Source organism: Salarias fasciatus, chromosome 18 (genome assembly GCF_902148845.1).
Source record: "Salarias fasciatus chromosome 18, fSalaFa1.1, whole genome shotgun sequence".
Lineage (NCBI taxonomy): Eukaryota > Metazoa > Chordata > Actinopteri > Blenniiformes > Blenniidae > Salarias > Salarias fasciatus.
In genome coordinates, this window is record NC_043762.1 from 10186097 (window position 1) to 10207773 (window position 21677).

The 21677-nt window shown below is 43.3% G+C and overlaps 2 protein-coding genes across 9 annotated transcripts in view; both read left to right on the forward strand.

The window, feature by feature from the left end:
• The first annotated feature begins 1259 nt into the window (after positions 1–1259).
• LOC115405061 (kinesin-1 heavy chain) lies at positions 1260–17008 on the forward strand. Its single transcript, XM_030114493.1, has 26 exons — positions 1260–1633; positions 5393–5480; positions 5565–5638; positions 5721–5825; positions 6392–6440; positions 6878–6933; positions 7035–7122; positions 7211–7335; positions 7431–7535; positions 8459–8604; positions 8969–9117; positions 9220–9407; positions 9626–9694; positions 9830–10036; positions 11308–11451; positions 11535–11726; positions 11808–11925; positions 12003–12058; positions 12178–12287; positions 12455–12556; positions 13123–13183; positions 13289–13360; positions 13453–13557; positions 13636–13852; positions 13947–14082; positions 14667–17008. The coding sequence occupies exons 1-26, from the start codon at positions 1508–1510 to the stop codon at positions 14668–14670; spliced, it is 2892 nt and encodes a 963-aa protein (XP_029970353.1). The 5' UTR covers positions 1260–1507; the 3' UTR covers positions 14671–17008.
• A 1718-nt stretch (positions 17009–18726) lies between these two features.
• Positions 18727–21677, forward strand: part of LOC115405237 (rho GTPase-activating protein 12-like) — a 41853-nt gene continuing 38902 nt past the window's right edge. For 4 of the 8 annotated variants that reach the window (XM_030114751.1, XM_030114752.1, XM_030114753.1 and 1 more), the window contains exon 1: positions 18728–18950. The gene's annotated coding sequence lies outside the window, so the exon portion shown is untranslated. Of the gene's footprint in view, positions 18961–21677 lie in introns of all 8 variants that reach the window. The other 4 variants (XM_030114749.1, XM_030114748.1, XM_030114750.1 and 1 more) reach the window with 4 other exon arrangements.

Genomic DNA, 21677 nt, shown 5'->3' on the forward strand with positions numbered 1-21677 from the left:
ACCTGTTGCACTTGAACCAGCACAGTACACTGGAACACCCATACTGTTGTTTTACACAACCGTAAAGTATCAATAAAGCATGTTCTTTTCAATCCTATTCTACGACTGCATTGAGAATTATTCTTCCTGTGTTTAATTTCGCACATATTTTCCAGTAATTTAACACTATTTACTTTACCGACTCATAGCAATAACCCAAGTGTCAGCAAGTCAATGGGGTTTGCAAAAGTTAAAATGCATCAAACTATTTAAAGGGACATTTCTTGCCTTGTTACCCTGAACTTAACCCCTTTTTGTTGTTGTGATGTATAGATATATTCTGGACATCGTTAAACTTTAATAGCAAACCCAGTTGTGAACTGCTCAATTTTGCCCCGAGCAGCTTTTGTCCCGGGTTGTTTATTTCAATGTACAGATGTTTTATCCACTGATCTTTTAAATATTTAATGATATATTCCTTTAAAGCAATGTCTCCACTGTCTTGCACTTCTTTTAATACATACCATAAAACACTAAATGAATGTGAGTGGGTCCTGCCTTAGTGTCACGCTTCTAAATATATCAAAATGACAATGATAATGACATGATACAAAATTTTATATTATTTTAGAAGAGGTCAGCCTTTAAAAGGCCCTACAATATTTTCATAAAAATAAAAAGTAGGCACAAGTGCAAAAGGACTAGAGAGTTCGAAGTTGTGTTTGTGTGTTGGGGTGGGGGGTGGCAGTACTTTTTGGTGTTTCACAATTTTATTGAATGCGTTTTGTTGTATTTTCTGATATTTTGTGATGCTTCACAGTGTTTGTGATATTTTGTGATGTTCCCCACTCTGATGCTGAATGATATTTTGCGATGTTTTGCAGTGTTCTTGATATTTCGTGGTGTTCTGTCATGTTCTGCAGTGGATATTTTTGCCATGTTTCACAATGTTCTTCATATTTTGTGATGTTCAGCCATGGTTTGCGGTGTTTTGTAATATTTTGTTGTATTTCATGACAGTTTTGATGTTCTGTTTTTGTTTCCGGTCTTCTTGATATTTTTGATGTTCTGTCATTGTTTGCAGTGTTCTTGATATTTCTGATGTTCTGCAGTGTTCTGAATATTTCTGATGTTCTGTCGTGTTCTGCAGTGTTCTTGATGTTTAGTCGTGTTCTGTCTGGTTTGCGGTGTTTTGTTGACTCGCGCTTCATCACAGCAGCACGCGGAGGAGGGAGCGCTGAGCGGGTGACGTCACCGTGCTCCACATCCACAGCAGCAGCAGGAGGGGCGAGGCGGCCAGCCGCTGATCCACCGGCATCATGGCTTCCTAACCGGAGGGGGAAGTAATTCAGAGGAAGAAAATAAAAACGCGGAATTTTCTTGACTTCCCAACAGAGCATCGCCCTTTCTCGCACCTGAGATTGGGACAGAGGGGTTCGGCGTCCCTATTCGCCCCCCGCGGCCGCCCCTGGGATCCAGGATACACTTTAATTCTTGTCGGTGAATTTCCATTCGTAAACCGTGGAAGATGGCCGACCCGGCGGAGTGCACCATCAAAGTGATGTGCCGTTTCAGGCCCTTGAACAGCTCCGAGGTGACCAGAGGCGACAGATACATTCCCAAATTCCAGGGGGAAGACACTGTTGTTATTTCGGTGAGTGGTTTTCACGCTGCCCGGCTGTAGCTACCTGTTTGACACGGCCCTCCGGCACAGTCAGCAGTACGCCATTTTTGATTGTCTCGTAGCTCCGGTAGTTAGCACCTTTAGCTTCGTGGCTAACGTTAGCTGACCTATGCATTGTGGCGTTGTCCCGCCGGCCCTCTAACTGCACCCAACACTGTCTCCGTCACACTGTTAAACCCCAAGCTAGTCAATACTCACTCATTTCGAGGAGCTTCGGTCCGAAAGACACCTGTTTTAATAGCTGTCACCGTGAAATGTCACGGCTAGCGAGCTGTCATTCAACAAAGCCACCAAACACAGGTTAAAATGTCGATGCCCAAACTACGCGCTTTTCACTCAATAATTCCCACAACAATAAATATGTAGCTCCCGTGCACCTGCAGCCGCAACGCTGTTTATTATGAAGGGTTCGCGTCAGCAGAAAAGGCGTAAGCCAGCTTTGATTTGTGGCTAACGGACTGTTGGCTAGCAGGCTAGGCCAGCTGGGGGTTGACAGATTAGCCGGCCTTGGCTAGCTGGCTAGTTTTAATACTGAAGCTTAATTATAGCTATCATTGGGCCTACATAACCATCTCCACCTGGAGTCTTAACATTACTGTAATCATTTAGAGCCACAATGGGGAATCTGAAACTGGGAGTTGTAACAATACTGTTTCTCTTCACTGACTGGACGCATTCAGTTAGATTAGATCAAAAATAATTGACCCTTTGTGGAAAGTTCCTTCACAAAATCAAGCTCTTCAGAGGTGTTGCGTATATAAACTGACAGTAGTAGCAGTCAATAATATCAACACCTCAACCAGTATCTATTATTTTAATACACAAATCCCGTTTGTAAGTAAATGTTGCTGCATTTAAACTAATCAGTCCATCATTGCGAAATACTGAATCACCTGACAGTCATAAAAGACTGAATTTCCTCAATGATAAAAGATTCCTCTCTTTGCCATGACACTTCTACTTCACTGAATAAATTAGGTGAATCTGCAAACACTGCTCAATAAATTGTCATTGCATCTATAGTTTAAGTCTCACAAAGGTTCTGTTTACACATCCTGGTGTTTGCATTGTCACATTGCTCTGCAGCACATCTGTTGGCAAGAATTGGAAAATTGTGTCTTTGTTGATGATTTTGTGTTTTAAAAATCCAAAAATGGAGCTGGCATGTCAAGTTAGTGCTCACTTTTAAAATAAATGCCAATGTTTTCTCCATTTTTAGCATGACAGCATGGTTAAATATTAGTTTTCCTCAGCATAACGATACTTCTCCCTGTGGACTTTGGTATCGTAGTAATATGCTCACTTATGGTGACACAGCCTTCAAAGAGTTCACGAAGCAATAGAATCTCATAGCAAAAGCAAATCCCATGTAGGTGAAGTCACCCGCTCTTTTGAGCTTGAATGCTAATTTAGATACTGAATGACTATTCGTTTTCTGTCATGCACTAAAGAGAACGCTGTTGCAGTTGTGACCTCTTCAGGCGGCTTCAGGCCTTCAGATAACAGCAAGCACAGCGTCTTTACCCCGAAGGCGTGATGGGGCCCTGCCCAGTGCAGAGGGCCAACCATAGTGCCAAAATGCCCTTGCAGATTGTGAGAGACACAAGTGTTGCAAGCCAAGCCAGGAACTCTTTAGTGCTGCTGGTGCATCAGTGTTGAGAAGCACGACACTCACAGTGCCTGTCGGCAGCAACAGCTCAGGCCTCCTGGGTAATCCCCCCTGTGTTTTCTCTCCTGGTTACCAGCTGTTCCACCAATCAGGGCCGGCCGTTGGCCGGGCACCGGGCAATCTCTCCGGGTGGGGAGGGTAATTATTATGGCAATGCACTTTGTTTTGCAGATGCTCTTAGCCAGGATGGCTGACTCACTTTGCTCTCTTTTTTTTTTCTTTTATCCACTTTGAAACAACCTAGGGTGTGGACTCAATGCTTTGCAAAAACCTTCATCAGTCCCAACAGTAGCAACACACCAAGTGGTGCTTCTTTAGGCGGGGCACCAATTCTTCCCACACAGTTGTTTTCCGCCCCAGACATGGGCTGCAGTGGCCGCTAGCTCCAGCCCTGACAGTCTTTTTCCAGAAGGATGAGGTGGTGTCCTCATTAGAGTGTGAGTGTGCATCAGGTGAATTATTCATGCCTCTGTTACTTCTCTTTCAGTTGTACACAAAAAGATTAGGTCATTCCCTTTGCTTTGCTGCCACAGTTTCTATTTTCATACAGAAGGCCGGGATGCCGCTCAAGAACGGCGCTGAGCTACTTTACAGTGGTGGAAGTGCGTGACAGATAAAAGGAAAGAAAAGGATTAGAGAGATAAGTTTAAGTGCTCTTGCCACATTTAAACAAGTAAATAACATGAAAGAGCAGGGTTTTGTATGGGTTTTTTTTTTTTTTTTTTTTTTTGCTTCCCTGAATACCACAGAGCTGATATAATCGAGATTCATGTTTTGTCCCCTGCACCGTGCAACAGGAATCATGTGGACATGACACAGTAACCTTGGACTGACTGCGTCCCTCCTGAACACTTTACCCTTGACAGTATCATAGCGAAGCTGAAGGGAGGAGAGAACACTTTTGAATGCTATAACAATACAATTGTCTGTAATTATTCAGACAGTAATCCCATTAGACATAATTGTAGGTAATGAGGGCAGTAGTGGCAGAAACAATGAGGAGTTTTAACTCGGGCCTCGCTTTTGTTTGCCGACAGCGTCTGGCAGCTCTGATAGCGGCTTGCTGCTCCAGATAGGGTTAATTGCCAGGAAGAGGCTAGCCAGAGTGAATTTACAAATGTCTGGGAGTGCTGCTGGTCAGTGTTGCTCAGGGCTTGTGCTTCAGATGGGACTGTTTGTCACGAGGGATTACGAGCTGGAGTGCAAATTGAGGACATCTCGGCTGTAGTATTGGAAGTACCTCCAGTGCTGCTGTAGCTGGTAAAGCCAGACCGTGACATGTCTGCGGCTTCCCAAGTGCATCATGCATGTGTTTACATGTACTGTGGAGGACATCCGTGCTGCGCTCGTCCTGTTGATCCCGAGGTTTCCACTCAACCTGCCTTTAACCTGCCCTCTGAACGTGTTGCGGCTACAAACCCCACCCAAACCTCTGGAGACCGAAATGAGTCGACAAAAACAGGAAAGCTCCAACGATGGCACGCTATCTCATTTGAACTTAAGAATTGCTTGTAGCATCACTTTAATCGCCCTGAGGCTGTTCATTTTAAATCCAGCTATCGATTGCCATCTTTCTGGAATTGTGCTTTGAAGGTTGAACGTGGTCTCGTGGGACTTTGCATTCTGCTGCTTCTTTCAAGTGGGACGGCTTTCAAATTGGTACTAAAAGCTTGGGGTTTAATGTTTATAGTTCAAATTGAATGCTGAGCAAATATGATTGTAGAGGGGTTTGAGCTGAGGGTGCGAGTGCATCAAGCACAGAGATTCACACTCATGTCAAATGTTAAAATCCAGTGGTTGGACCGTAGTTAGAGCCCAACATGAGGTAACTCTTGTATGTTTTTTGATGCCATGTTGAGTCATGCAGCCTAAAACTCATGTCTTGCCATTTCTCAACAACAGCCAACTGCTGATAATCAAATATTGGTGATGAGATGACAGTTTTCTACACAGATCTGTTTTTTTTTTTCCCGGATGTGCTTGCACTGTTGTATTTTTATTTTTTTTTCATTTGTGAATTTGTATGGTGTTTTAATAGTCCCCTTCTCTCTTCATTCCAGAGTAAACCATACATGTTTGACAGAGTGTTTCAGTCAAATACAACACAAGAACAAGTGTACAACGCCTGTGCCCAAAAGATTGTAAAAGGTGAGATTACGCTTCTACAGACAGTTTAGTCTTCAGACATACACACAAGTGCTTTAAGTCACTAAGTGTTCTTTGTTGTTGTAGATGTTCTGGAGGGATACAATGGGACTATTTTTGCTTATGGGCAGACATCATCTGGAAAGACACACACCATGGAGGTGAGGAAGACTTGACTTTGTAATAGTTTCTCTTCTTTTAAAATCTTATCTGCATGGAATGAATTTTCCCTTTTCTTTTCAGGGGAATCTCCATGACACAGATGCAATGGGTATCATCCCCAGGATAGTGCAGGACATCTTCAACTACATCTATTCCATGGATGAAAACCTGGAGTTTCATATCAAAGTAAGCATACTAACATTTGGTTGAAAGCATTGTAAAAGTGGTGTGTAAGGCAAAATGTAAAGTTTATCTAATGTCTGATTAAAAAATGCTGGACAATCTCAAACTGCGGTGCGACTACATTATGTTGTTTTGAAGTTTTAACTTTTTTTTTTTTTTTTTTTTTTATTTGGCCTAAGACTAAACAAACAATAGAGGAGGCTGAAAGGTAGCACTACTTTGTGCTGTGGATCGTATTTCCTGAGTGACCCACCTACTTTGAGCTCTATTCTAAAGTTTCAAAACACGGTGGTAAAACTTGTTCTGAAATGTCTGACTGCAGAACTCGTTTTGACTATTTAAACATCCCAGTTGAGTTGTCTTCTGCTTTCAGCCTATAGCCAAAGCACTGCAGCTTGACGAAAGCTAATTCTGTAAAATAACCATGACGTTTTGTCTCTTATATTTTGTGGATGTCTAGTTCTCTTGCGTTTGCATTGATCGATCCCTAAAAGCCTTTATCTGATTGTGATTTGTCTGCTGGGTTTTCATATGACAAAGTTGTTTCTTTTGGTGTTTTTTTTCCACAGGTTTCATATTTTGAAATCTACTTAGACAAGATCCGAGACCTTTTGGACGGTAAGTGGATGAGACAGTGTACCAAACTGCAAACATGCGTGAGGAAAGATGAGTCTTTATGTAAAAAGCATGATGATAGCACAAGAGCCACTGTTATGTCTGCTAATTTGTTGAAAAAAAACAATATTTTATTTGAAGTTTTTACAATTTGCTTGGTGTCTTCACCTCTTGTAGGCCGGTTCTGGCCCACAGACCTGATGTTTGACACTCCCGTTTTTTTTAGTGTCTGAGAAAGTTTTGGGGTATAAGGCTCGACATTCAAACACACAGGACAAACCCAAACCAAGACAGCACAATTCCTACACACAGAAGAATGCAAACATTTGTTATTCTCCATCTTTGTCATTAAAAATGTATGTGGTTTACCCTCAGTGGGCCGCATTGTTTCTTGTACAAACTCGGTTCCTCTGATGTTTTCATTTTTCTTTTCATGGCAGTATCAAAGACCAATCTGTCAGTGCATGAAGACAAAAACAGAGTACCCTATGTCAAGGTGAGACCTACCCTCATGTCACATGTGAGAGAAGCTGGTTAAACTAGTTCAAAAAGTCATCTAACCCCATGAAATGTTGTTTCTTTATATTCCCTCTTCAGGGATGCACTGAGAGGTTTGTCTGCAGCCCCGAGGAGGTCATGGACACAATCGATGAAGGCAAATCTAACAGACATGTAGCAGTTACAAGTAAGTAAAGTGGAACTAGTTCAACACGTTTATGAATCCAATGTATTGGTGTTTTTTTTTTAAACCAGATGTCACTTGTCGTTCTCAGACATGAACGAGCACAGCTCCAGGAGTCACAGCATCTTCCTGATCAACGTTAAACAGGAGAACACTCAGACCGAGCAGAAGCTCAGTGGAAAGCTCTACCTGGTGGACTTGGCTGGCAGTGAAAAGGTAAACTCAGACCTAAAATAAGGATTGTGTGTTTTCCTCACGACCTCTGATCACATCTTCACGCGGAGTCTGAATGATTCTTATGCGACGCGCAGGTCAGTAAAACAGGAGCCGAAGGAGCCGTGCTGGACGAGGCCAAGAACATCAACAAGTCCCTGTCCTCCCTGGGAAATGTCATCTCTGCGCTGGCTGAAGGAACGGTCTGTACCTCTACCTCACCTCCATTTAAATCACTTTTCTGTCTTAAAAAAAAATCAACAATCAGAACAAAGTCCTTATCAGATGTATCTACATTTGTTTATTGGGTCTTAACTCTCTTATTAGCTCTGCTGATCTTTCTATTTTTTTTTTTATTTCATTGTCTGAAAATTACAGACATCACTGTTGATATAGTAGACTGAAAGAAAAGTGCTGCGGTCTCCTCGCCGCACAGCCCGGAGCCCGGCATGCAGGAAGAAAACCACATCGTTTCCCGTTATCTAAAGTGTGAAAGTGCCATTTGCAGCCATTCACGGGGCCTTTGTGCTGGTGAAATAACTTGAGCTGATAAAAACCTCCCTCCCAGCTCTGTTTTGCTTCAGCGGTGTCATACTAATTTCACCCCTTTCATTTTGATCAACAATCGGTTTGTTCCCAGTCCCATCGGCTCTGTAAACAACCTGAGGCCGACAACTGCTGATATATCTGCGATAGTCTGAAACAAACAAGCGATTGTCCAGAGATGTCTCTCTCTTCGACTGAGAGCAGCAGCAGACCGCCCGAGCTCAGCTGGTTGTATCAATACTAATCACATATCAAGTTCGCATTTAATTGCTGTGTAGTTGTACTGAACTCGTGAGAACTGTAACCTGAACCATCGCATCCTGTTCGCTCTGCGCTGGTAAAACTTGATGGCTCTTCTTCAGTTTCAAGCCAGCGGCTCGTCTTTTGAAATGATCGGAGTTCTACCACTGTAGTCTCTCTTGATATGTGTACTTTAGGATTTTTGCATGACTGACAATCATTATGTCTTTTTCACGATTAGATTCTAATTTTAATGAAACCTTCTGCTTGGGTGCAGAAATCATTTCATCATCTAAGCTATCTGGCTCCTAAAACTCCTCCTGTTTTTTTGTATTTCCAGGCCTACATCCCCTATCGAGACAGCAAGATGACGCGTATCTTGCAGGACTCGCTGGGCGGAAACTGCAGGACCACCATCGTCATCTGCTGCTCACCTTCCTCCTACAACGAGGCTGAAACCAAATCCACCCTGATGTTCGGACAGAGGTGAGTTGGACTGCTGAGAGTAAATTACATGCCTCGTAGCATTTCAATAAATACGTTTTAAAGCAGAAAATAGACTGAATTCTTTTCTTTTTACTGAATTTAAGCTGTGACGCTTTAACTCTTTGCCACATTTATTTTTTTAATCTTTTATTCATATTGTTTTGTTTTATTACTCCAATGTTTTATCTTTGTTTTATTGTTATTGTGTGCCAGTTGCTGTTGATGTAAAATAATCTGAATCGCCTGGATTCTCAAACAAAGATGCTGATAACTTATTTGATACGCTGTGAAACTGTAATAGCCTTGTTTGTGTTTTTTTATGGCTTAAAATGTAATTTTTTTTTTTTTCTTTTCTTTCTCTAAGAGCAAAGACCATCAAGAACACAGTGACGGTGAATATTGAGCTGACAGCAGAGCAGTGGAAGCAGAAGTATGAGCGAGAAAAGGAGAAGAATAAAACCCTGAGGAACACCATCACATGGCTGGAGAACGAGCTCAATCGCTGGAGAAATGGTACGGCCGTCCTCTGGGCTTCCGGATGCTTTACTCTGTCTGCGTTTTGAATGTAGCGAGTCCGAAGATTTGACTCTCGTGTGTCGGCACGTTTCACCTCAGGCGAGAGCGTGCCGGTGGAGGAGCAGTTCGACAAGGAGAAGGCCAAGGAGGAGGTGCTGGCTCTGGACAACATGATCAACGAGAAGCCGGCCTCCACGCCCAACGTGCCCGGCGTCCGCCTCACCGACGTGGAGAAGGACAAGTGCGAGGCCGAGCTGGCCAAGCTGTACAAACAGCTGGACGATAAGGTGAGGGGGAGCACCTGTCGTAATTCATGGGTGTATCAGTCGTACTTTGATCACGTTTAGCATGTGGCCTCGCTGGTGTGTGATAATAAATGCAGTGAAGAAGGCGGACCGAAGAAATAGTTTAAATCTACTGAGTGAATTAAAAAAGTTCTCAACAGTCGGCCTCTTTGTGATATCTGTGAATACTAATGTTGCAGTGTCTCTTTGCACTTTGACAGGATGAAGAAATCAACCAGCAGAGCCAGCTGGCTGAGAAGCTGAAGCAGCAGATGCTGGATCAGGAAGAGGTGAGGGAACGCGGAGGGAGCTCCTCACCACCGAGCCGCGCTTTCAGTCGAATGCAAATATTTAGTGTGAACAACTAAGCAGGAGCGTAACCAAAAAAAAAAAAAAAAAAAAAATCCCTTCCTTCTGGCCCGCAGCTGCTCGCCTCCTCCCGGCGTGACCACGAGAACCTGCAGGTGGAGCTGAACCGCCTGCAGGCGGAGAACGAGGCCTCCAAGGAGGAGGTGAAGGAGGTGCTGCAGGCGCTGGAGGAGCTGGCCGTCAACTACGACCAGAAGAGCCAGGAGGTGGAGGACAAGACCAAGGAGTTTGAGGCCATCAGCGAGGAGCTGAGTCAGAAATCAGTGAGTCGGGAAAACACTTGTGTTTACTCCATCTACTGCGAGATGCCACAGAGACATAAAACCTGAAGAAAGTCAAAGAAAAACTCCCGGCATTAAGCCAGACTGCAGTTTTATATCGCCATCTAAACCCTCTTCCAAGATGGGCACTTTTCACAAAGTGAGAATGAAGTTGCCGAAATGACAAAGTGCCTCCGTCCTCCTCTCGCGCTTCGAGGCATCCTGATTAGGCAGTTAACTTTAGGAGGTAATTCCACTCTGCAAATGGAGCCTCAGAGTTTTCTACAAGCTCATTTAGCAGAGAACGACAGAGTGTGAGAGAGCTGTGATTGTTGGAGACCAGGCTGTGTTTTAATATGAAGGCTCAAGTTAGGGATGATTATGATGGTATGGCCAGAGAAACCCTGACTCTTCTTGTTCACGTGAAAGACTGGTAAGTATGACGAACTGGCTTATGTAGCGAAATAGATGTTGCAGTACTCTGGTGCACGTCTTAGACTACGCTTACATGATGTTTTAAGTGAAAATATATTGTTTTTGCATTTTTGTTTCAGAAAAGTTTCAAGTTTACACAACAGCGTTTTGAAAATAACGTCCGTTTAAATGGAATTGGTAGAATGTTGGGCCATAAAACCACACGGAGAACAATGCGCTGTAAACACTGACAATGACAAGTACACAGACATTCGTATGGACAGACAGTCCGGTTGGACTGTTACTACTGGGGACTGTTGGTTAAAAAAATGCCAAGTCTCAGGAGAATCTGTACTGGAAGCCTTGACACTCTGGAAGCCACCATTGTTGTTACACAGCATTTACCTGATCAGGCGTAGAACTGTTTGCTACTGATGTGGTCTCCTGCACAGTAACAGCCTTTCAGAGGAGTTGTGTTTTTCCCCCATTTTAACTGAGGCTTGGTCGGAGCGCTTTTGAAAAGTTGTGTTCTTAGTGACTATCAGCATTGTTGTCATGGAAACAAGCCCCCAAAACTCCAAAAAGGTTTTCCATTTTCATCTGTAAGCATTGTCGGGTGAGCAGAGCCTCGGTGGGAAAGTGTCGGGCTGCAGCAGGAAGTGTGAAAACTTCAGACATGTGAGTCACATGATCTGCCCCTGTGACCCAGAAGGAAGCAGCAGGACAGAACCCACACAGACATTCCTGCTAAGAACTAAAGCTTCTTTATGTGCTGAGTTTTTTTAGTTCTTGTTGTTCAGGCTCTGAGTTGTATGTGTTCCTCCGCGGTGTCTGTTTCTGAACCGTTTTCGTCTTTGCAGTCCATCCTGTCGTCTCTGGACTCTGAGCTCCAGAAGCTGAAGGAGATGTCCAACCACCAGAAGAAGAGGGTGACAGAAATGATGTCCTCCCTGCTCAAAGACCTCGCCGAGATTGGAATCGCTGTCGGCAGCAATGACATAAAGGTAATTGGATTCCTCTCTGTTTTCTCCCCCCGTCATCCCCCCTCGTTCTTTCCTAACCGTGCGTTTGTGTTGGCGCCTCCCAGCAACACGAGGGCGGCAGCGGTCTGATCGACGAGGAGTTCACCGTCGCCCGTCTCTACATCAGCAAGATGAAGTCGGAGGTGAAGACGATGGTGAAGCGCTGCAAGCAGCTGGAGAGCACTCAGTCCGAGAGCAACAAGAAGATGGACGAGAACGAGAAGGAGCTGGCTGCCTGCCAGCTGCGCATCTCTCAGGTATTTAGGAGCCAAAACCAAAACATGAGGTATAAATGATGTTTTCCTGTGGAAAATCCTTATTCTCCGCTCTCTTTCCAGCATGAGGCCAAAATCAAATCTCTGACTGAGTACCTGCAAAACGTGGAGCACAAGAAGAGGCAGCTGGAGGAGAACGTGGACTCTCTAAACGAGGAGCTCGTCAAGCTGAGTGCTCAGGGTAAGTTCTGCTCAGTGCAGAACGACGGGAACCGTTTGTTCATCACCGAGTAGTAAAGTTTGGTTTCAATTCCACAGAGAAAGTCCATGCTATGGAGAAGGAGAATGAGATTCAGACTGCCAATGAAGTCAAGGTAGGTTCCTCCTCCATCTTATTTATCAGCTCTGCAACGGAGAAAACGATACGTGTGAGGAAGCAGCTTGTTTTGGTCTGTTTTTTTTAGCTCATATGTCTCATGATGTGTGTCCTCAGGAAGCGGTTGAGAAGCAGATCCACTCCCACCGCGAAGCTCACCAGAAGCAGATCAGCAGCCTGAGAGACGAGCTGGACAACAAGGAGAAGCTCATCACTGAGCTGCAGGAGTAAGACTGAATAAACCAACATCACTGTTCTCAGGAAGAGAAGGAACATGTTTATTAATTACTGAGGACTTCTCACCACTTCTTCAGCAGTTCTGAGTCATAAAGTGCTTCGGATTAGTTCGCTCAGCGTGTTGTAATCATGGATAAATAAATGTCGTTTCTTCCAGTCTGAACCAGAAGATCATGCTGGAGCAGGAGAGACTCCGAGTGGAGCACGAGAAGCTGAAATCCACCGACCAGGAGAAGAGCCGCAAGCTGCACGAGCTCACGTACGTTCATCTGTCACTGTTCTCAGCCTCTGTTAGGATCAGGTTTGGTAGTCTTTGCATTTCTTTCTGTAACTTTCAGTCTGGTGTTAAAGCGCTATGTGATGATATACTGTATATGAACAAAACCTTTCACACATACAGAATTTCTTTCAGTTTACACACAGTTTTAACATATAAGGCATGATATTTGTGTTTTTTGAACTTTTATCTAATACAAATGGCGTATTTTTTAAGTTATAAAATGATGAAAGTATGTGTTACAGTAAAACTGTTTAAATGTTAAAGTGTCCTATAATGGCTTTACTTTATCGATGCAGTTTATGGATCGGGTATAAGTGCATCTCTTCATTATAAAGAAATAAATCCTATAACAGTATCCTTGCAGGAAATTCTTGTTTTGAAGATGCTGCACATCCACTTACCAGTAGAACAGTGATCTCAGCCATCAAGACATTTTTAGTAAATACACAGACTCAGATGTAAACTTCACTTTGTGTTATGTGATAAGTGTTTGCTCGTAATTCCTCGAATTACTGACCGTTTCTTCCTTTGCTCGTTTGGTTCAGGGTGATGCAGGACAGAAGGGAGCAGGCCAGACAGGACCTCAAGGGCCTGGAGGAGACTGTGGTGAGTTCTCCATTAGTAATGATGGAATAATAAGCGATAACAAATCAGTGTTTTTTCCTTTAATGTATTTCTGGTTGTTTTTTTTGTTTTTTTTTCCCTTTCCAGGCCAAGGAGCTGCAGACTCTGCACAACCTGAGGAAGCTCTTTGTCCAGGACCTGGCCACCAGAGTGAAGAAGGTCCATCATTATTCTGACTCACTGAAGTTTAAGTGCAGAAAATGTATGAAAAGACAACCCAGGATCTGAAGTCTGCTGTTTTGTTCCTGCAGAGCGCCGAGATGGACTCCGATGACACCGGCGGCAGCGCGGCGCAGAAACAGAAAATTTCCTTTCTTGAGAACAATCTTGAGCAGCTCACCAAGGTTCACAAACAGGTGGGACTCGCCGAAAGTTTTCCTCCGCCGCTCCTCTGGGCCGCAGCCCGGGTGACTGAGGTGTGAATCCCTCCACAGCTGGTGCGTGATAATGCAGACCTGCGCTGTGAGCTTCCTAAACTGGAAAAGCGCCTTCGTGCTACGGCTGAGCGGGTCAAGGCCCTGGAGTCTGCTCTGAAGGAAGCCAAGGAGAACGCCGCCCGCGACCGCAAGCGCTACCAGCAGGAGGTGGACCGCATCAAGGAGGCCGTCAGGGCCAAGAACATGGCCAGGAGGGGACACTCGGCCCAGATCGGTCAGTGGAAAAACCTTCTCATTTGATTGAAAAGTGGGAAATACACCATCATCATCTTCATCGTCATCATCATCTCCTCTTCCTCCCTCGTTAGCCAAACCCATCCGACCCGGCCAGCAGCCGGTGGCGTCGCCCACTCACCCCAACATCAACCGCAGCGGAGGGGGCTTCTACCAGAACAGCCAGACCGTGTCCATCAGAGGGGGAGGCAGCGCCAAGACCGACAAGAAGTCAGTACTGAACACGCACGCACGCACACACACACGCGGGGAAGTGAGGAGGGGTTCAAGGCCAGGAAGTCAAATGAAGACAAGTCAAGAGTGTCGCCTGGGGCGACAGTAGCTCAGTTGGTAGAGCGGGTCGTCTTATAACCGGAAGGTTGGCGGTTCGATCCCCGCTCCCGCAGGCGTAAAACTGGTGTTTTGTCCTTGGGCAAGACACTTCACCCACTTTGCCTAGTATGAAAGTTGTGAGAGTGAATGGTTGGTGGTGGTGGTCGAAGGGGCCGATGGCGCAGATTGGCAGCCTCGCTTCCGTCAGTCTGCCCCCCAGGGCAGCTGTGGCTACAGTCGTAGCTTACCACCACCCAGTATGGTGTGAAAGGGTTGATGTGATATTGCAGTGTGAAGCGCTTTGGCCTCTGTCAAGCAGGGTAAAAAGCGCTATACAAGTGTAGTCCATTTACCATTTTTACCAAGACTCTTAATACTGATCTGCACGATGCCAGAATTTCCTGTTTTTATCGTGCCTCTGCTGACCGACATGTTCTCGGCGTTTCTCTGATTCCCTGATGATACTCTCCATTCATCCACAGCTGAAGAGCAGCGGGACAGAAGGACGACTCCACAGAAGAAGCCAACATGCCCCCACCTCCCCCCCCCCCCCCCCCCCCCCCCGCCCACTCCCACAACCTGTCATTCCACTACAGCGAGCGGGCTCCTCCGAGGAGTTTCTGAATTATAAATATATATATATAAATATTCCCAGCCTGTACAGCTCCGACCCCTAAAAATCCCCACACATACATCCACCCCCCCCCTCTCTCACCTACTTACCCCCCTCCCTCCCCAACCTCTAATCATGACCTATCTCCTTTTCTCTTAATGGATATGATTAAATTTAAAAAAAAAAAAAAAAAAAACACGACATGGATTTTTAATTTACAAAAGGCAAGAATAATGTTCTCATCCACTGAACCAAACTCGGTCCGGAGCGCAGCCTGGGCGAGCGAAACAAACGCGCCACCGGTAACGTGCTAAAGCTTTGTTTTTTTTTTTTTTTTTGTTTTCGCACAGTCTGTCGTCATCCGTCGTGGTCGTGCCGAGCTGAATGTAACAACAGCAAGATCTGAAAATACTTATAAAGATAAGCACCTAAAACAGACATTAAGATAAAAAAGAGAGGAAAAAAAAAAGAAAAAGACAGAATGGAAGAAACAGCTTGATCCTGTAGGCTAACCTCTGTACATTTCATCATCGGTTGTTAACCACACTTTGGGTAGATTTTACATGCTTCTTTAAGGTAAAGATAAAAAAAGTGAAAAAATCCCACAAAAAAAAAAAAAGATGTTTTTGAATTGACTAGATGGCGTCGAGCACTACTGTTCTGTCCGCTCTTCTTGTACAGATGTAAAATTGGGCACTGCAGCACGAGCAGAGAGAAACCGAGAGGCTGTAAGGTCGACGACGGGAGCGTTTTAAAACCAGAAGGATTTAAAAAAAAAAAAAAAAGCCAAGCGTGCGACGGTGTACTGTAGATGTATTTAACTAAATACCTGTGGAGGCCAATGTTTTTATCATTAAGTTAAAAATAAAATGCTATACTCGTTCTTGGTGACGTCGGTGAGGCGGATGTGAAGAATGTAAAAGGATGGAGAAGAGGAGGAGGAGGATGATCCGGTAAATTCAACAAGCTTCCACATTTTTTTTTTTTTTAAGTAGCTCAATGTTTTTACTCCTCACTGGTTAATATTGATGTTAACTGAAGCTATTTATGTCTCTGCACATAGACCGAGAGGCCCCGTCACTTACTCTCTCATCTCCTTTCATTCAGGACCTTTAACGTTTTTTTTTTTTTTTTTTTTTTTTCTTCGTTCCCGCTGCGTCATGAAGTCTTTTCAAGGGTGCCTCGCCTCTTCTCTCACCGTCCCTCGCCCCCCCCTCCCCTTTTCTTTTTAAGATGTGCCCCTTTGTAAATTTACAGAACGTGACGTGCTACGCTGGGTTTTCATGTACTGTATGTGTCTCTTTTTGTTTTGGGTTTTGTTTTGTTTTGTTTTTTTTTCCTCCCCTCTCTTCCATAGGCGGTGTAGATCTGTCGGGGTGGGGGTGCCGGTCGATCGCTCAGACCCTTGCCACTGATCAGCCAATCAGGGAGCGCAGGGCCTTTCTAAAAATTGCACACTAATCTTCTGTCATCATCTGGAGGAAGGGTTTATTTAATGGAAACTAGCCAAGGGGAGGGGAGTAGGATTGATTTTGTGTTTCGTTGTATTTCTTGTATTTTTATTCTGAATCCCATCATGACTTTTTTTTTTTTTTTCTTAAACTCTGTGCAGCCCTTTGCATCGGCAAACAGCTTGTGCTGACCGTAACCCCGGCATGAGAACACTAACATCTTATGCTAAGTGCAATATACTGTAAAGTACACTGAATATCGACGTGATCAGGGCGAGTCCACACCTCTACGACACAATACGATGGAAATCGGTGTGAAAATACTGATGGAAGAAGAAACTTAACAAGTTGTTTTGGTCAAGATAGGATCCGGAGTTTCTCAGAGAGGTGTGAAGTCCGCTTCGTGAGCACTTCTCCACGATATCTGCACTCAGAAAACACTCCTAAATGACGTCTGAAGCCCATGAACGGATCTGAAATCCATTCTAATCACTTCCTACAGGGAGGAGTAGCTCCCCTCCCTCACATATATACCCGACAGGACAGTGTTTGGTGTGTTTTGAGACGGTTTATACCCTCTGTGTAATCTCCTAGATTAGTTAAGACTTTGCAGCATGGACCTCGAGATGTTTATCCTTTGACCTTTCACCAAAACTGGATACAAAATGGGGAAAAATAGTCAAATACAGCGGAAAATACTTGTGTGTACCTAAATTAATTTTTCTTTTTTTTTTTGCATTAATTCTAAATTAAGGAAAAACAAAATTGTAGCCACTTTTTTTATTACTGTGTAATAGTTGGTCAATTTTAAAAGGACAGTTTTGGGGATCCGTCAGTGGACAAAAGGTACTGGATCATTCCTGGATGAACTGGGGCACAAATAGCAGGGCTCTGACGCGGATGGAGGCGGGACGTTAACGAGATCACAGTTTTGGATTGACTGCATGATGTAAATGTATGTGTGATTAAATAATTATGAGAAAACACTGCTTGTCCGGCTGGATTTCATTTGAACGGTCTTGGAGGCAAACTGATGAAAAATCAAGATTGAGAGCAAGTATTACAAAGTCAACCGGACCAGCTGTGCACATTTAGATTTCCGGATGTTTCAGTTGAATAAAAAGGATTTCCCATTCACACTTGACATCAAGATGCTCGGTGGGAAAGACCTGTGGTTCAGTGTCTTGCTCAAGGATGCTGGGAGATGTTGAGTCAAACCTATAACCTTCTAATGGAGAGATGATGACCATGCAGCGTGGTGAAGAAAATGATAGAGGAAAGAATGAAGACCTGTTCAACATCGGATTCTCAAACCATAACAGATTGGGGAAATTCACCAAACATTTATTGCCAGCAAACCCCTAATTAAAGGAAGTGTTTTAATGTTTTCTCACTATATTTGCATCTGACATATTAGGGGAAAAAAACATATAAAAAAAAAAATATATATATATATACACACAATAAAACATAGCACATGTTATACTGTATATTGCAGACTTTGTTTATTGGATTCATACAATCACAAAAATCACTCACTGGCCAAGATGAAAGCACTGAACAGCATGAGTCAACATGCCCAACAAAAAAACCCTCAACTATAGAAGAATAAATGCATAATCATATGTTAATCAATTATGATTGAAAATAAAACAAAAATAGAAAAAAACAGCTCTAAAGTTAAATATAAACGTATGAAAGTGAAATTAAGACAACTAACAGTCAGAAAATGCTTGAATGAGGATTAAGTACTGTATTTTTAGAAGTGTAACTGAGTACAGATATGCTTTTGTAAAAATATTTAGTGCTGTGTACACCTCGTAACAAGTGGGTTTTCCCTTTAAGATGTGTAAATCGTGCTTTATCTTGAATTTAAATAAGTTTGAATCAGATTTTAACTTGAGAAAAACTTTCTTTCAAAGTGGTCAATTATTTTCAAAACCTTTAAAATTATTTCACCAAACAGTATTTTTGGAAACTAAAGTAAATTTGGCTTGGAGGAACTTTTAATTTGTAACTTTTGTCATCAAGTTTTGTTTTAGTTTTTTTTTTTTTAATTGTTATTTTGTGAATTTAGATTGTTAAAAGTTACGATGTAGTTGTTTCCCGTCGTGGCCGGCAGGAGGCGCTCACTCCTTGTTTGCGGTCCGCAGCACCTGAGCGCTCGGACCATAGAGGGCGAATTAGACACGAGCCCTCACTCTGCATATTTTCCCACTATAATTTTTTTTTTCCAGTAAGTAATACAGCTAACATTTTATTCAAATCCATAATTTACAAGCTTTAACAAGTATAATTACACTCAAACCAAACCGATTTTTTATTAATTTTCTTTCAATAGAAAACTTAATAGACAGTTTTGGTAGAGTGGTTGCTATGGTAACTGAGACACATTTTTTTACGCACACACGGGACCGGAAACGAGCTGATGTCATTTTCCAGCAGAGTGACACCTCCTCACCGCGGACGAGCTTTGTTGGGAGCTAGTTCGTGAAGTTGTTGAGGGCAGGCGGGGAGAGGAGCACCGCGGCGGGCGGCACACCGGCCGGGAGAGGACGGGAAGAGAGACCGAGGGACACACGGAGGAGACACGGAGCGCCGGCAAACCAACTCACCTGACAAGTCCGCTGGGAGTTCCACTCGGCCCGGGAAAGTTATCTCCGGTCGGGACCGCCGGGGTGCGTTTGTTTTCCGAGGTGAAGGTAGGCGGAGGTGCGGAGCTTCTTTGGGACACGGAGGAATGTTGTAGCCAGGAAGCTAATTAGCACGCTAACGCTAGCCACAGATTAAAGCCTCCACTTTAACTTCACAAAACATGGATATATGACTAGAATCAGGCTCAGAACTATTCTTCAAGTTATTAAATTAGTTAAGTTATGTAGTTAAGAAACACTTGTCAGGAGCCGTAATCCTAAAACAGGTCAGGTGCTTTACTCCCGTAAGTTTACATGTATTCAATAATTTCTACTTTGTCATTCATTCATACATTGTACAATCAGAAACCTATTGACACATTGGTGCTTTGCCTCACTCGCGTTGACTTGAGATATTTACCTCTTAAGTGATGAAAGTCTTGATGCCTTCTTACAAACTCACAATGGCAAACTGAATGATAAAAGTAGAATATAATGCAGAACAGTGTTTAATATAAAATTCAAATCATTATCACAGTGTCTCCATTTAGTGCAACTGATTAATGCATATATTCAAAACTGTTCCTGATCATATACACTTGAAACTACTTTGACTGACTGTTTTAATACACCCAGTAAGTTCAATTAGTCATATTAAGAGCACTTTTTATTCTCACTGCTGTATAGATAATCATGAAACGGGAGCAGAGTCTTTTTTAAATATTTTTTTATGTAGATATGCTGAAATATAGATAATTTTAAACTGCTTTGTAATGTAATTTGACAGAATGAAATTGTTTCTTTAGTATAGAAATGTCCATATTTGCTCTGGACAAGGTTCAGGAACACTTGTAATTTGCAAATTGACGTTTTTACCTGTAAACTGTTAATATCTGCTTTTTACAACTAGAAGTTGACTTTTTTAATCTTTCACATCTATATGAGTGGACAGAGTATTAATGTAATTCCTATACTAGCATGTGTTTCTTGTAGTTTTGGTTCATTCTCAGCACGTCTCTGTTCCACCATCACCTGTCATGTTGGACATCACTGTTCCTTCATGCTATGTGTGTCCTCTCATCCTGTTTCCTTGTTTCAAATCTGCCTGCAGTTAGCTTAAGTGTGACACACGGTGGTTATAACAGGCACAGAGGACCGCAGGGAGTTCAGCATCGAGGAAAATCGGGTTGAGAGGAATCTAACTGGGACAGCCTGTGATGAATCCAGCCTGTTTTTTGGGCCAGTGTGGAACTATCTTTGGTGTATCTGCTTGTAAAGGTCACAGTGTGCTACTTGCCTGGCTCGGTCTGATCCTGATGTTGGAAACCACTTTAAAGCATCACCAGAATACATTTTAACTCAATATCTGGTGATTGATTTGAGTTTTGAGCTGTTGAGAGCTCCTTTATTTTATTTATTTGAGTGGTCCTTTATAGTTATATCCTCAAATGAGTTCACTCTGCAGTCTGTTTTAGCTGTTATTTGGAACACTGTGTCCTCCTCGGAGGTGTCTCGCTCTTTTATTAGGAAATGCTCTGTCAGTAAACACACAACAGATTTATTGAAGTTATTCATTTAGCTGTCAAACACCTATTTATAGAGTCCTCAGTTAACCTCAAACACATGGAACTAACTGTGACAAGGAAATAATCAGCTGAGTTTCTGAAAACTTACCAATAAAACTGTATTTCTGCTTGTGCAGACTGCAAACAGTTAAATATTTGAAGTAAGTCTGATAGCCATCTCTCTCCAGCCTCTTTAAATACCTCTGAAATGAGAGGGATTTTGCCTCCTGATGAAAATAACTCATTTAAAGTAATCGCTAGCAGCTCGACTCCGGACGCAAACTGCTAACGGGAGTCATGTGAGGCCTCCTGCAGAGAAACAACGCGACTACCTTAAAATATTTGCATTGAAACTTATCAAGATGCCACACTTGTGCTGAGACGGGAGAAAATGTGAGGGTGTGTTTCCTACGTGTGCTGACACTGGCAGGTTCGTCAAACACGTTCCCTCCTCAGCCTCTCGCTCACAACACCGACAACCCGCAGTGGCGTCTCACACCTTTTTCCCCGTCCACCTACCCGGCGTCCCCCCTCCCCTTCGTAAATCTTATTACCATCGCTTTAAATCAAGGTGCTGGCCCTGATTGTGCTGATTGGACTCTGAGCAGATTTGTACTGTCTGCTAAGTGGCGATGCTGGAGTGGAGCTTAATCTAGGCGGGGATAAGTGAAAGAGACAGCAGCCCTCAGGTACTTACTCACGGCAATGCCTCTCAGCTGGAAGAATAAGAGTAATGGGGCTGCCAGTTTCGTTTCACAAGTATCTTCAGACGCGGCATTTCATCACGTTATTATAACTCCTGAAGATTCAAGTGAGACGAATGGCGAGCGAGGTGTGTTTTAAATGTCTGAGAAGTTTGACTGTGCAGTTATTTTTTTCTACTGTAATAGTTTTCTCGTGAAGATGTCATCCAGCCATGCTGTTATCTTAATGTTGTCTTGTGTCCGCTACTCTTAGGAAATTGGTTTAAGAAAAATAAGTAAAGCTTGGGAATTTTTTAGTTTGCGTCGTGGGCCAGATTTGAACCTGTTGTGGACTGTTTTTGGTCCACGGGCCTTATGTTTGACAACCCTGCAGCCAGAGAGTATTTTCGTTTCTGCCTGGGGGAAAAAACATCTCGTACATTTATTTTCACTCAATAGCTTAATCTATGTACGTGTTTCTTACTTGAAAACACAAGAAGCTTCAACCCATAGGCTGGAAATCCGTACAGAACATTATGTGTCCATTT